Genomic DNA, 12,881 nt, shown 5'->3' with positions numbered 1-12,881 from the left:
AAGAATGTGTTGCTGGGATTGATTCACAGGTCCATGCTAGGATTAAGGGTGTGAGTGTTGAGGGCACATAGCCTGGATAAAATATAAGGGACGGAAAGAGAGCTGCTATTGTCACCACTGGTGGCTTGCTTGCTGGTTTGCTGCCTTCTGCATGCTGTGGACCATTTCTCCTCTGTGATGCCCCTTTGCCCTGCCACCCTTCCTGAGAGCCAGGTGATTATGGACTGAAATCTCTACAAACTGACACAAAATAAACCTGTCCTCTTTTAACTTTGGGCGTTTGGTATTTTGTCTCAACAATAAGAAAAGTTTATGATACCAGGAATGTACTATTTATTGTGATCCTATTTTTAAAACAGAAGTGGATTACAGCACCTCCCCTGAGGGAGGTTATGTATAAAGAAACTAAGAGTATGAATGAGGTAGCTCCATACTGATTTTCACAGTAGTTGCACCAGTCTACACTCCCACCAACAGTGGAGTTTCCCCACAGACCCACCAGCATTTGTTAGTTGATTTCTTGATAACAGCCATTCTGTCCGGGGTGAGGTGGAATCTCAGCTTTGTTTTCATTTGCATCTCTTGAATGACCGGCAATGTTGAACATTTTGTCCTATGTTTATTTGCTATATCTACATCTTTGTCTAAGAAATGACTGTTCATTTCAGATACTCATTTTTAGACTGGGTCTTTAAATTTAGGAGGTCTGATTTGTTTTAAGTTCTTTATACATTCTAGAGAGGACCCATTTGACCCAGCTATCCCCCTGCTGGATATCTTCCCAAAAGAATTTAAAAAATCATACCACAACAATATATATGTACTCATGTGCATAGCAGCATAGTTTGTAATAGCTAAAACTTGGGAACAATCCAATTGCCCATCAACTAGAGACTGGATAAAGGAAATGTGGTATTTTTATAAAAAGGAGTACTACTCAGCCATAAAGAATGAGAAACCAGAGACATTTATAGCTAAATGGAGGCACATTGAGGCAATACTCTAAAGTGAAATAAATAGAACACACATGTATAAATACCAAATAGTTTCTCTGGTGTGAGAAACCGAAAGTGTAAATAAGAATCAAAATGTATAACAGATAATGTGAAATAGGAAAAAAAGGTCCAAAGGGGAACAGAAAGGGGGAGGGGGAGGGGAAAGGAAAGAAGGGAAAGGAATAAATATGAGAAAAGGAAAAAATGGAAACAAAGTCTTTGTAAATAGGAAGAGGTGGAGGGGTTGAAGGGAGGGCAGGGGAATGGGGAAAAAGATAAGAACCAAGATACATTATGTAAAGGTACAATTCCCAACAGTGAATGTCAGCATATTGTATACCTAAAATGTACCAATAAAATTAATGAATTTTTAAAAATGTGAATAGAATGAGATGGTGAAACATGATATAAATAATAATTTCTGTAAGTGCTTAGACAAATAAATATGGACTCCAGAAAAAAGAATACAGTACTTTCACATGTATATCCTATTTGACCTTTTAATACAAAGTGAATAGATTATCACATAAAAACTAATGTCACCTTTCTTTCCATTCCATAAATTCAATGTAGATTTATTGGAGATTTCAAACAATGTAGAAAAAAATTGTAGAAGATTTAAAAATGGGCAAAATAATTATTTTCAATGGAATATTGGCACTTTCAGAGATTAACTGAGTCAACAGGGCATGGGATTTACAATCCTATATATCTGTAGAGATGAAAGTTAATTTGTAGAAAACTGGTGGAAATTCAAATAATTCTTGTTCATAGAAATATAAACTTTGTCCAGTAGAATTGAGCCACTTTGTATCCATTTGCTTGTAATTTAGCATGGTAGATGACAGTCATGATTATAACATCTTTTACACTGACTAAAATGAATACAAGATGATTCCTGGTACTCCTCAAATAAATTAAAAGTACAAAATAAAAATATACTGAGGTACTAAAATATGATATCCCTACCTTCCTACTAAGGAAGACAGATACAGTGAGGCCTGATTAGATTGATACAATGAGAAGTAAAATAAAACTATTTTCTCACTATAAGGTTTTAAAAAGCTTTCTTCTCAAGGTTATCTCTTAAGTTACAACTACAGGATAAAGCAGGGGACAAATAACTGGACAACTTCACCCACCACCTGTCCTCAACATACAGCCCTTGAAAAAAAAAAAGCTGTTTTTAGATTTTTTAGTGTTTGGGGAGAAAGTCAAAAGAATGATTATCTAATGACATGAAACTCAAATATCAGTGTCCATAAGTAAGGTTTTGCTGGAACACAGTCATGCTTATTTTTTTTATATATTATTTATGGCCACTTTTATGTTACAATAACAGAGCTGAGTAGGTGCAAAAAAGACTTATCAGTTCATACTGCTGCTTGGCACACCATAAATAACAGCACCCTAACTAGCATTTCAATTTCCACATATTATTACTATAACACATTTTTAAAAAATTAACAGTGCATGGGTTGGGCATGCAGCTCAGTAGTAAAGGACTTGCCTAATATATACAAGTTCCTAGGTCCCATCCCCAGTACCATACCACAGGGAAGAAAAAAATGGTGCCCAATGTATACACATCATGTAAAAACAAGAAAATAAGAGCTAATGTGGTGTATGGGACAAAACAATGTTAACTACTATAAATTAGATGGCAAAATACTGTGTGTTATGCAGTGACACTATAGGAGTGCTAAAATGAAATATACATCAACATTACTAAACTATGCACTGGTCAAAAATATCCCCAACTCACATGAAAGCAACATTCTAAAAAAATTCAAGAATTCAACAGTATACCACCTTGAAAAATACAAAATAATAACAAGATTGCAATGTAAGTAAATTTCTAAGTAGCTCTTTTGTTAGCCAAGGAAGGAAAGTCATTTTCTAACAGTAAATCAATTATATTATGTTTGTGTGCAGCAGCCAAAGAAATGTGTTCAGGAAAATTGAACTGGCTTAAGTTCATCAACTACATCTTGGTGAAAACAGTTGCTTGAAAATTTGAGGATATGTGCAGCAACATCAACAGTCAATTAAAAAAACAAAGCAAATGCGTGAGGACATGGCAAAGTGTGGAAAACCTGGCTAGCACATGCAAGACCCTGGGTTTGATTTCCAGCACATGCTCATGTGCACATGTCTACACAAATGATTTCAAGTGGTTTTCCTTCATGACTTGACTCTGTGAGTCGAGAAATGTAAATAGTGGCTCAGTTGCTACTGAGGAGTTAATGTTGAACTTGAAGTGGCTGAAGAATTAGTACCTATGAACATTATGCATGAGACATGTATAGGAAATAACATGTATAAGACATATTGCACAAGACACTTACGGGAAATAAGACAAAGGCTTAGTAGCACATATTTTTGGCCTCTAGTACTAAACACTAAATTGCTTTGGTAACAAGTTTTTACTGAAGATTTAATGATAAAATGAATTTAATTTAAAATTACAAAATAAAACAGCATATATAAAATATACTGGGATAAAGTCACTGAAATGACAACTAGCATTCTTAAAATCACAGAATAAATCACTTCTCAAGCTATCAAACATTAAAATAAGAAAGGTGAGTCTTGTCCCCATACAAACGTGCAGTGGCTGTATTTTCCAAGCTCAGATCATAGGCCCAATATGGGTTTTTTAGGCCATAATGCCAGAGCAAAATAAATTTCCATATTTTGAATGCTCTTTTATTGTGAAACTAAGGAGCTTCCACCTAACCTTCAATTGGAAGCTGTAAGTCTGTAATACAATGAGATGCTAAAAGGCAAAAATGTAAAAAACAATATAATAGAACACTCTACATGCCAAGCGATGAATATGTTCAATTAAAATCATATTTATGCACTGATACCAGTATTTATACAATCTATCTGAATGAAAAGACATTTCAAAAATAAAATATGTACAATCTCATGGATCAGCATTGACAGATAAACATTTGATTAAATTCTGATGATAAGGAATACTAACTTTGAACTACAATTAAGTTAAATGTTATCTATCACAAAAATAATTTCATTATTTTTATTAATAGATCTAAATTACAAAAAGAGTTCATAAATGAGTTCCAAACATATCTACACTGTTCATTTTTCAACCTATCCCTAAAAAAAAATTGCTTTTTCAACAACTCAGTAAATGTATATTCCATTCCTCAGGGTGAACATGCCAGAAAACTTGAAGTCATCCTTGGCATCTCTTTTTCTCATGGTCTTTGCTCACATTCATCAGCAAAATCAACTGGCTTTATCTGCAAAACTGTATCCAGAATCTAACCAAATTTCACCATATCTGCTACCATCCTAGATCGTGCTACTGCCACTGTTCATTTATTCTAATAAACTGCCTCCCCCTACTTACAGCAACCTAAGATTTCCATTAAAATGCCAAGTGAGGGCCAGGGATTTAGCTCAGTGGTTCTACCACCTGCCTCACAAGCGCAAGGACCCAAGTTTGATCCCTGGTATGGGAAAAAAAAAAAAAATGCCAAGCGAGATGTTACTTCTTGGCCAAAAATCTTCCAATGGTTTCCATCTCACTCACCATAAAAACCCAAAGTCATTCTCAGTGGACTACAAGAAACTCCACGATCTGATCTCCACCTGCCCAACCATTCCTCTGACTTCATCTCGTCATGATCTTCCCCCAGCTCAAGAAATTTCAGCCACTTGGACTATTTGTGTTTCTCCAAGCTTCCTTTTTCACCTGTGCCACCACCTTTAACTTGCCCTTCCACTGCCTAAAATGATGTGCTCCCAGATAAACCCAGTCACTGCCTGTTCCCTCATACTATTTTTTTTTTATTCTTAAGTTCTTTTATTGGTACATTTTAGGTATACAATATGTTTACATTTATCATTGGGTGCTTGTACCTGTACATGATATATCTTGGTTCTTATTTTTTCTCCATTACCTGTGCACCCTCCACCCCCTCCACCCTTCCCTATTTACATAGACTTCATTTCCATAAATTTATACAGCTATCTTACATTCTTTTTTTACTGTCTTTGAAATCCGATGTGTATTTTGTTTTTCTTTTGGTACTGGGGATCAAACTCAGGTCCTTGCAATTGCAGGGCAGGTAGCAGAACCACTGAGCTAAATCCCCAGGCCTTCCCCTCCTACTCTTAAGGCCTTCACTCAAATCTCATCTTCTCACAGGGATTATCTGTGATTGCCCTGTATAGCCAACAACTACCCTTTCCACTGATTCTCTACTCTGTAGCCCTATCAGTCTGCTCACAGAGAACAGCTGCCTGCTACCTTGTTCAACAAATATTTCCTGAATAAATGAACAAAGCAACCAAAACAATTGTACTTTTTTCTGTAATGATTCCTCAGTTAATTTTACTTCCATATGTACCACACACATACTTAAATATGAATAATACTGATTTACCATTGCACTAAGTGTTTCTTCCCAATCAGGCCGCTCTCGGGGATGAACATTTCTATGTAGTTCTGGAACAAAATCATCCTCTTCAGAATGTACTGAGGACTTCATCTTCCTAGAGATGAAAACATGAAAGATTCTGATAAGAATTTCCATTTCTATAAAAACTTCCCAATGAACCCAATTCAAAGAGCAGAAAAATATATTTGATTTTAACTTTGGTTAAAAGAACTCAAGTGGCTAGCACTGATCCTTTATTTCCAGTCTGGTTTTCAGAGATCTTTTCTGATGTGCCAAATACCTGCTTTTTACTCCAGAACACAAAAGTAAAGTTTAATACTGGTTAACTTCTATGGTTAATGGTAGTTATCATATAAAAAGTGGTTTTGCCGATTTAGCTCAGTGGCACTACACTTGCCTGGCCAAGTGCAAGGTCCTGAGTTCAATTCCCAGTACCAGAAAAAAAAGTGGTTTTATCTTTTTAGCACAATTTGAACCTTGAAAACAATCTATAACACCAATATTTTATATCAATACCTATAGAATTGTGCTAAGCATTAGTAACATTGCAGGACAAAGAAGAAATAGGTATTTCTGGTTCCAATCTATGAACCAGAGTGCATCAAACTAGGACTCTCAATGAAACATGAACGCTGGGGAAAACATGAAACAATTGCCCTGAAGGCCCAGGAAAGTAACCAATACAGGAAGCACTTCGAGCACCACAACCTCTAAAAGGAGAAAAGCCAATAAGATGATGCTTACATTTAGTCACTCCTTTAATATAAGATTCTTCCAAATCAACAGGAAATAAAGTCCAAGGATAATACTATAACCTTAAATAGCTTATAGGGAAGAGGTGAGGGATGTAGGTTCAGTTTACCAAAGCAGAGGACCTTCACGAAGTAAAATGTTTACCAAAAGGACCTATAGAGAAAGAACCTGAAAGTCTTCATGAAAATCCCCTCAAATTATTAACAAGTATCATCACAAGTACACAGCCCAAGATGATGAATAAATAGCCACTTAAAGAGTCGAGTAGACATTCTAGCAGTGCAGCTAAGGAGACAGAGGTTGGCAAAGAACTGCCAAGATGGAGGAGCCCTAAACACACCTGAACTCTCAACTAAAACTTTAAAGAGCCACATCTTCAGAAGAAGGACAAAAAAGCCATAGATAAACTCTAAGGAAGCCTAAAACCACATCTTGATAGAACCAGAAGTGCCAGGGAAAAATTAACTCTCTTTGGAGGGAAAAAAATTCTCCAGGCTCTGCAAAATTTTCATCCACATTATCTGGGATCCAATAAAAATTATGAAGTATGCTTCTTTTTAAAAAAGAAAAAATAGAAAAAACGTCAAAACAGAGAGATTTACATGTTAATGGATTTTTAGAATTAACAAAAAGATGTTAAAATGGCTGTGATACATCTTTGGCTTCTGTAAATAGCATCACTCCTAGTTCAACAAAAAAATTCACATTATCTATAATTTTCTAGAACACATCAGATAACTAAGGTCTCAGGACAAACAACTAGTCTGAACTCTAGAAAAACAAGCCTCTCCACGAAGAGACAGATCACAAGCAATTACTTGCCTGGGGCAAAGCACATGGAATGAAAGATACATAAGCTGCTAAGAAGTAGGGTAAATTTCTGTCAAGTTGCTAAAACACATGTATGATCAATACATTCAATTAAATAAAAGAAAAACAAAAGATAAGGTATACAGAGAATTAAAATCTATGAAAACTAACAGTTCAAAACAAAACATAAAATATCTGAAATGAAGAACTCACTATATGGGTTTAACTCAGCAATACAACATGGCTAAAGAGAGGATTAGGTAACTGCAAGATAACAGAAAATATCTATATTGAGGCACACAAAGGAAAAAAGGAAGAGAAAAATCACAAGAAAGCATAAAGAACAACAGACTAGTAAACTAAACTACAGGTGGAGGGCGTGAAGGGAGGGCTAGGAATGGGGAAAAAATAAGAACCAAGATGCATTATATAAAGGTACAATTCCCAATGAGAAATGTAATTGTGTTGCATGCCTACAATGTACCAATAAAAGAATTTAATACAAAAAAAAAAACTAAACTACAGTATGACAAATTGATAACTCGGAAAAAAAAGATGAAAAAGAGAAAGAGACAAAAGCAATTTTAAAAAATGGCTGAAAAGTTTTCCAAGCTTTTGAATGTCATCAAGCTAAAGATATGAAGTTGTATAAATCTTAAGCAAGATTTAAAAAAAAAGCTAGGTTTATTAGTTAGACTAATAAAAACCAAACACTAAGAAAAACTGTAAAGAACAGAGTACAAAAGACAAGTTGACTACAAAGAAGCAATGTGGTTTTTGCCAACCTACAACTTCGCACCTTGCAAAATTACCCATTAAAAAGGCAAGTAAAATAAACTACTTTCATACAAAAGCTGAAGGAATTTACTACCAGGAAATCAAGTAGACTGATCTCAGAACTACAGAAATAGGAAAAAACAATAGAGAAAAAAATGAAAAAATATGTAAATATTAATGTAAACCCCAAATTAATATCATTGATATTTATAATATATAAATATAAAACAACTGTATTAAATGAAAGACGCCAGACTATATACTACATGGCCTTCCGTCTCCCTGTCTCCCCCGCCTCACCCGTATATATAAAAGTCAGGTCTATAAAGACAAAGCATACTGCTACTGTCCAGAATAGCCAAGTCCACAGAACCCTTAAGAATATTAGCCTTTCTCAGAGGCTGGGGAAAAGGAACATGAAGAGTTACTGCGAACGAATAAGGAATACTTTCTGAAATGTTCTCAAATTAGACAATGGTGGCTGTTGACAGTTTTGTGAATATATTAAAAACAGCCTAAAAGTATACCTTAAGTAAATTTTATGACATCTATGTTAATTCTATCAAAAAATAGAAAATAGACTAAAAATTCCAGTTAGAATCAAAAGCTATAAGAGTAAGTTTTAAAAGTAACAATCGTATCCTAAAAAGCATAGGAACTTGAAAACAGAAGGGCACCAAAAGGTGGAACACAGAAGCAGAAGAAATAATAGCAACACTAACTTAAGTCAAAGTAGGCTGTAGGCAAAAGGTATCACTAGAGGTAAAGGAGGACGTTTCATAATGATAAAAGCATAATATTTATAAGTTGATATAATTTACATCCAATGTTGTAAGTAAAGTGGTCAACAAATAGCACAGTTTTTAAATACATAAGGCAAAATCTAAAAGAATAAAGAAAATTAGATAAATCTACAATCACAGTTTGGCAATTTGTTAAAAGATTTCTCAAGAATTGACAAAATAAGCAAAAACAATCATAAGTACATAGATGTAAATAATTTCCAATTTCAAATTTCCCATTTTCAACTAATATAGAGGGTTAAACCCAACAATTACAGAATTTATACATTACAGTTCTTTCAAATGGCTATGAAGCATTTGCCAAGATATTATATGCTAGGCAATAAATCAAGTCTCAATAGATAACAAAAAATATAATCTATGAATTATGTGTTTTGTGACTACCACTGAATACTTTAAAAATCAGTTACTAAAAGATAACTAGAAATTCCCCTAAGCATTCAGAAATTAAGAAATCCAATTCTGAATCATTCATATCAAATAAAATCAATGGAAATTATAAAGTATTTTTATCTGAATGAAGATACAATAGAAAAAAATGTGCAGGATACAATTAAGTATTTAAAGCAAAATTTGTAATTCTACATGCATATTGGTGGAAATAACACAAATTAAAATCCATGTTATTCCATCACAAGACGGTTGAAAAATATTAATCCAAAGAAAGGGTGAATAAAAAACATTTTTTAAATAAAACAATGAAATAGAAAGCAGATGTACAATAGAGAAAACAAAGAAAGACAAAAATTGATCAAGAAAAAACAAGATACAATAGAAAGAATGAAAAGAAAGCTTTAAGTAGGAAAGCGTATGGACATTAAAAATTCTAAGGGCAATAAGAACAATTTATTTCAATGTACGGTACTTGACAATTTAGTTGAAATAAATACCCTGAAATTCCCCAAAACTGAAACAAGAAATCAAAACATCTGTAATTTTATGGCTATGCAAGAATTTAAATCTTTAAGGAAAATATGGGTCCAAATGCATTCACTGGTGAATTCTTTCAAACAGTCAGGAAATAATAACATTTTTATATACATTCTTCTCAAGTATTAAAAAAAACCACTTCATGACCCGATCAATGAGGCCAAGCCTCATAACAAAAGCTGATAAAAATATTACCAAAAAATTACACTTTGATAACATGAACATAGCTACAAAACCTCTAAACAAAATATAAGCAAATCAAACTCAGTAACATACAAAACGATAGTGAGCAAGTGAGATTTGGTCCAAAATGCAAGTTGATTTAACATTCTAAAGTCAATCTCTATAAATGACCACAGTATTAAAGTGTGTGTAGGGGGGTTATATCTCATATCAATAGATAAGATTTAATATCTATTCATATATCTTTTTTTTTTTTTTGGTACCGGGGATCAAACTCGGGTCCTTGCGCTTGTGCAGTAGGCGGCGAAACCACTGACTTAAATCTCTGGCCCGCTATTCATATATCTTTTAAAAAGTATTTTAATGGAGGTTATTTTAAAAACACAGCTAACAAAATACTTTAAAAAGATGATTACTGAATGGTCTCCCACTGAATTCATGAGCAAGCAAGAATGTAATCTTCAACAAAAAACTGTAATTGAAGTCCTACTCGGTTTTTTTTTAAAAGGCAATGGAAAGAAAAAATAAATAAAAGTCATAAAAATTGCCAAGGAATGCTAGGGATTTAGCTAAGTGGCACTGTGCCTGCCTGGCAAGCACAGGTCCTGAGTTCAATTCCCAGTTCAGAAAAAAAAAAATTGGCAAGGAAAAACCAAAATTTTTATTATTTTAAGATAACATAGTATGTACATAGACAATGAAAAAGAGTACAATTAATTTAGGATTAATAAATTATAGTCCATATTAAATATGTTTATATATACCAGCAAATACAATTACTTACTATGGCAAAAATATGTTCATCGATAACAGACTAGTTTTTCACTATTTTTCATAAAATATTCCACAGAAAAACTGTTGCTGCCATTTGCAACAAGTAGATATTGACGTTGAGCAACAGATGTCAAAGAATATATGCTATATAATTCTATTTACATGAAGCTCAGTCAGATATAGAGTATGTGCTATATAATTCTATTTATATGAAATTCAAGGACATGCAAAACTAATCTATTGTGACAGAAAAAACACTAGTCACCTTTGAGGTGGGTGCTGACTCGGAGGGCCAAGGGTTGTGTCACATAAGAAAAACAGTCTTGATGGGATTGTGATTATATGAGTATATACACACATATAAATTCACCAAGCTACACATTTATAATTGGTATACTGTATTATATGCAAGTTATACTTCAATAAAAGTATAAAATAAAAAGGTTATTGACAAATGTTACATATTAGTATAATAGGTACAAAATTGTATTTGTGTACTATGCCATGTAATTTAAAAATCCACTCCTTAAAACTTAGTATTTACTTATTTCATTGATTCTCTTGTTGTGTTCTTTCGGTCTTAAAGTATCTGACTGTAGTTTCAGATCCAAAAGGGCACTATATTAAGGGCTGCCAACTATAAAACCTAAGTAACCTAATGTATTTTTTACAAGAATTTTCTGTAAACTATCTTCAGACTTGAAGATTGATATATTCAATCAAAAGCAAAAACAAGAGAGAAAAACATTTCCTTCAAATAGGTTATGATGGGCCTTACCATCTTGCTGCTTCCTTGGTTTAAAATTATGTAAACTGTTAAATGTTCAACACACACTCAATTTGTATTACTGAGTGGGATTCCTGCTTATATGTCATGAAAACTTGCACTGGACAGCTTTAAAGTTCCCCAGAGAAGTCCAAGTGAATTTTCCTTCCATCAGAAGGAAAGACTCCACCATTCCCAGAACTGCACCTCATGGGCTGTTCCCTCCAGGTACATCTTTTCCTTGGTCCCTGGAGCAAATTCCAAGCAGCAATGGAACTTTAATTCTCTCTTTTTATTCTCCCAATCTGTTTTTATTTCTTGTACTTTGCCAAGTTTGATTCTGGCTCTGCACCAATTACGGCCAGTAAGTTATTTCCCACTGAGGGTAACAAGGACCAGAAGAGTCCGTTTTAAGGTCTGGTGATCTGGTGATGCCTGGCTGATGGAAACAGGCAACTATTCTGTCAAAGACAACACAGAATTTGGTTTCTTAGTCAATTCTTTTCCATCTGTGTGAGAAAATGCCTCGATTCCACGGAGAGAACAGCTCTTTGAGGTAAGGTCCCTGTGGCCAATTTGGTGTTCTCTCTCCAACCAAGCTACAAGATTTCCACGCACATCTGTGAACCTGTCACTGATGAAAGCCATTACTGACCACCACAAGGTGTAATACATCAACAATCTACCTTCAGAGGATATTAAATTAGATCACAAAGCTTTTTAAAATATAGGCACTCTGTTTTGGTTCATTTATATAGACTACCATAACATATGCTTACATAAATCTAATATTCCCACAACTCCCCAAAAATAAACTAACATTAATGGGAACAGCTTACTGGAGTAAAAAAGGTACACAAATCTGGTGAAGCCAACTGAAACTGGGCTTTGGTCACTTCCAACTGGAAACATTTTATAAAAATTTTAGTAAGAATTATAATTTTATCAACAAAAAGGTATAAAGCAACAAAATTTTCATCCCATCTTCAATCTGTCCTTTTCCCACCTCCCAAGGTAATAACTTCCATATACATTCTCTACCTCCCAAGTAATCCATTTTATATATATATTCTTCTAAACTTTATGCATATACAAGGTATGATTTAAAAATAGTGTCTGGGCCGGTGATTTAGCTCAGTGGTTCTGGGGCCTGCCTCGCAAGCGCAAGGTCCTGAGTTTGATCCCCAGTACCAAAAAATATATATATAGTGTCTAAATTTTTTAAATATATTAGAGTAACAGACATACTGCCATTATTCCTCCTTGCTTTGAACATACAAAACTACTGTTCTTGGCCACCTTCTGAAGCAGTGCTGGGAGTCTTCTTTCAAGTGCTGTCATGGCTGCCTCAATGTTCTGAATTGGTTCAAAACATTTAACTTGCATGGTCATTTTGACTTTGGGGAAAGCCGGAAGTCACACAGTGCCAGGTCTGGTGAATAAGGTGGATGAAACATCATAATGTTTTTACAAGTCTCCTTTCCATTAGATGGCACTAGCAGCAGAATTCACTAAATTTTTTATTGTACTTTGTAAAGGACTTCCAGAACTGCTGCCGCAAGTAGCAAGAATAATGGGATAAGTACATTCAAAGTAAGGGAGAGAGAGTATTTTGAATGGGATTAATGGCAATGTGTCTTTTACTGTAATTAGT

At 34.2% G+C, this 12,881-nt stretch overlaps 1 protein-coding gene across 10 annotated transcripts in view; it reads right to left on the bottom strand.

Annotated features, from left to right (window-relative positions):
• Arhgap32 (Rho GTPase activating protein 32) overlaps window positions 1-12,881 on the bottom strand; it is a 320,258-nt gene that overhangs the window by 191,059 nt on the left and 116,318 nt on the right. For all 10 annotated transcript variants that reach the window (XM_087214296.1, XM_087214295.1, XM_087214289.1 and 7 more), the window contains one exon: window positions 5,417-5,525. In XM_087214296.1, the coding sequence (XP_087070422.1) occupies window positions 5,417-5,521 (105 nt within the window). In that variant the 5' untranslated portion in view covers window positions 5,522-5,525. The remainder of the gene's footprint in view (window positions 1-5,416; window positions 5,526-12,881) is intronic.

This window comes from Heterocephalus glaber, unplaced genomic scaffold (assembly GCF_053883595.1).
Source record: "Heterocephalus glaber isolate CG9 unplaced genomic scaffold, H.glaber_assembly_v1.0 deba00001446, whole genome shotgun sequence".
NCBI classification, from domain to species: Eukaryota; Metazoa; Chordata; class Mammalia; order Rodentia; family Bathyergidae; genus Heterocephalus; species Heterocephalus glaber.
Note: the sequence above shows the minus strand (reverse complement) of the source record. Positions and strands in the feature narration are given on the sequence as shown.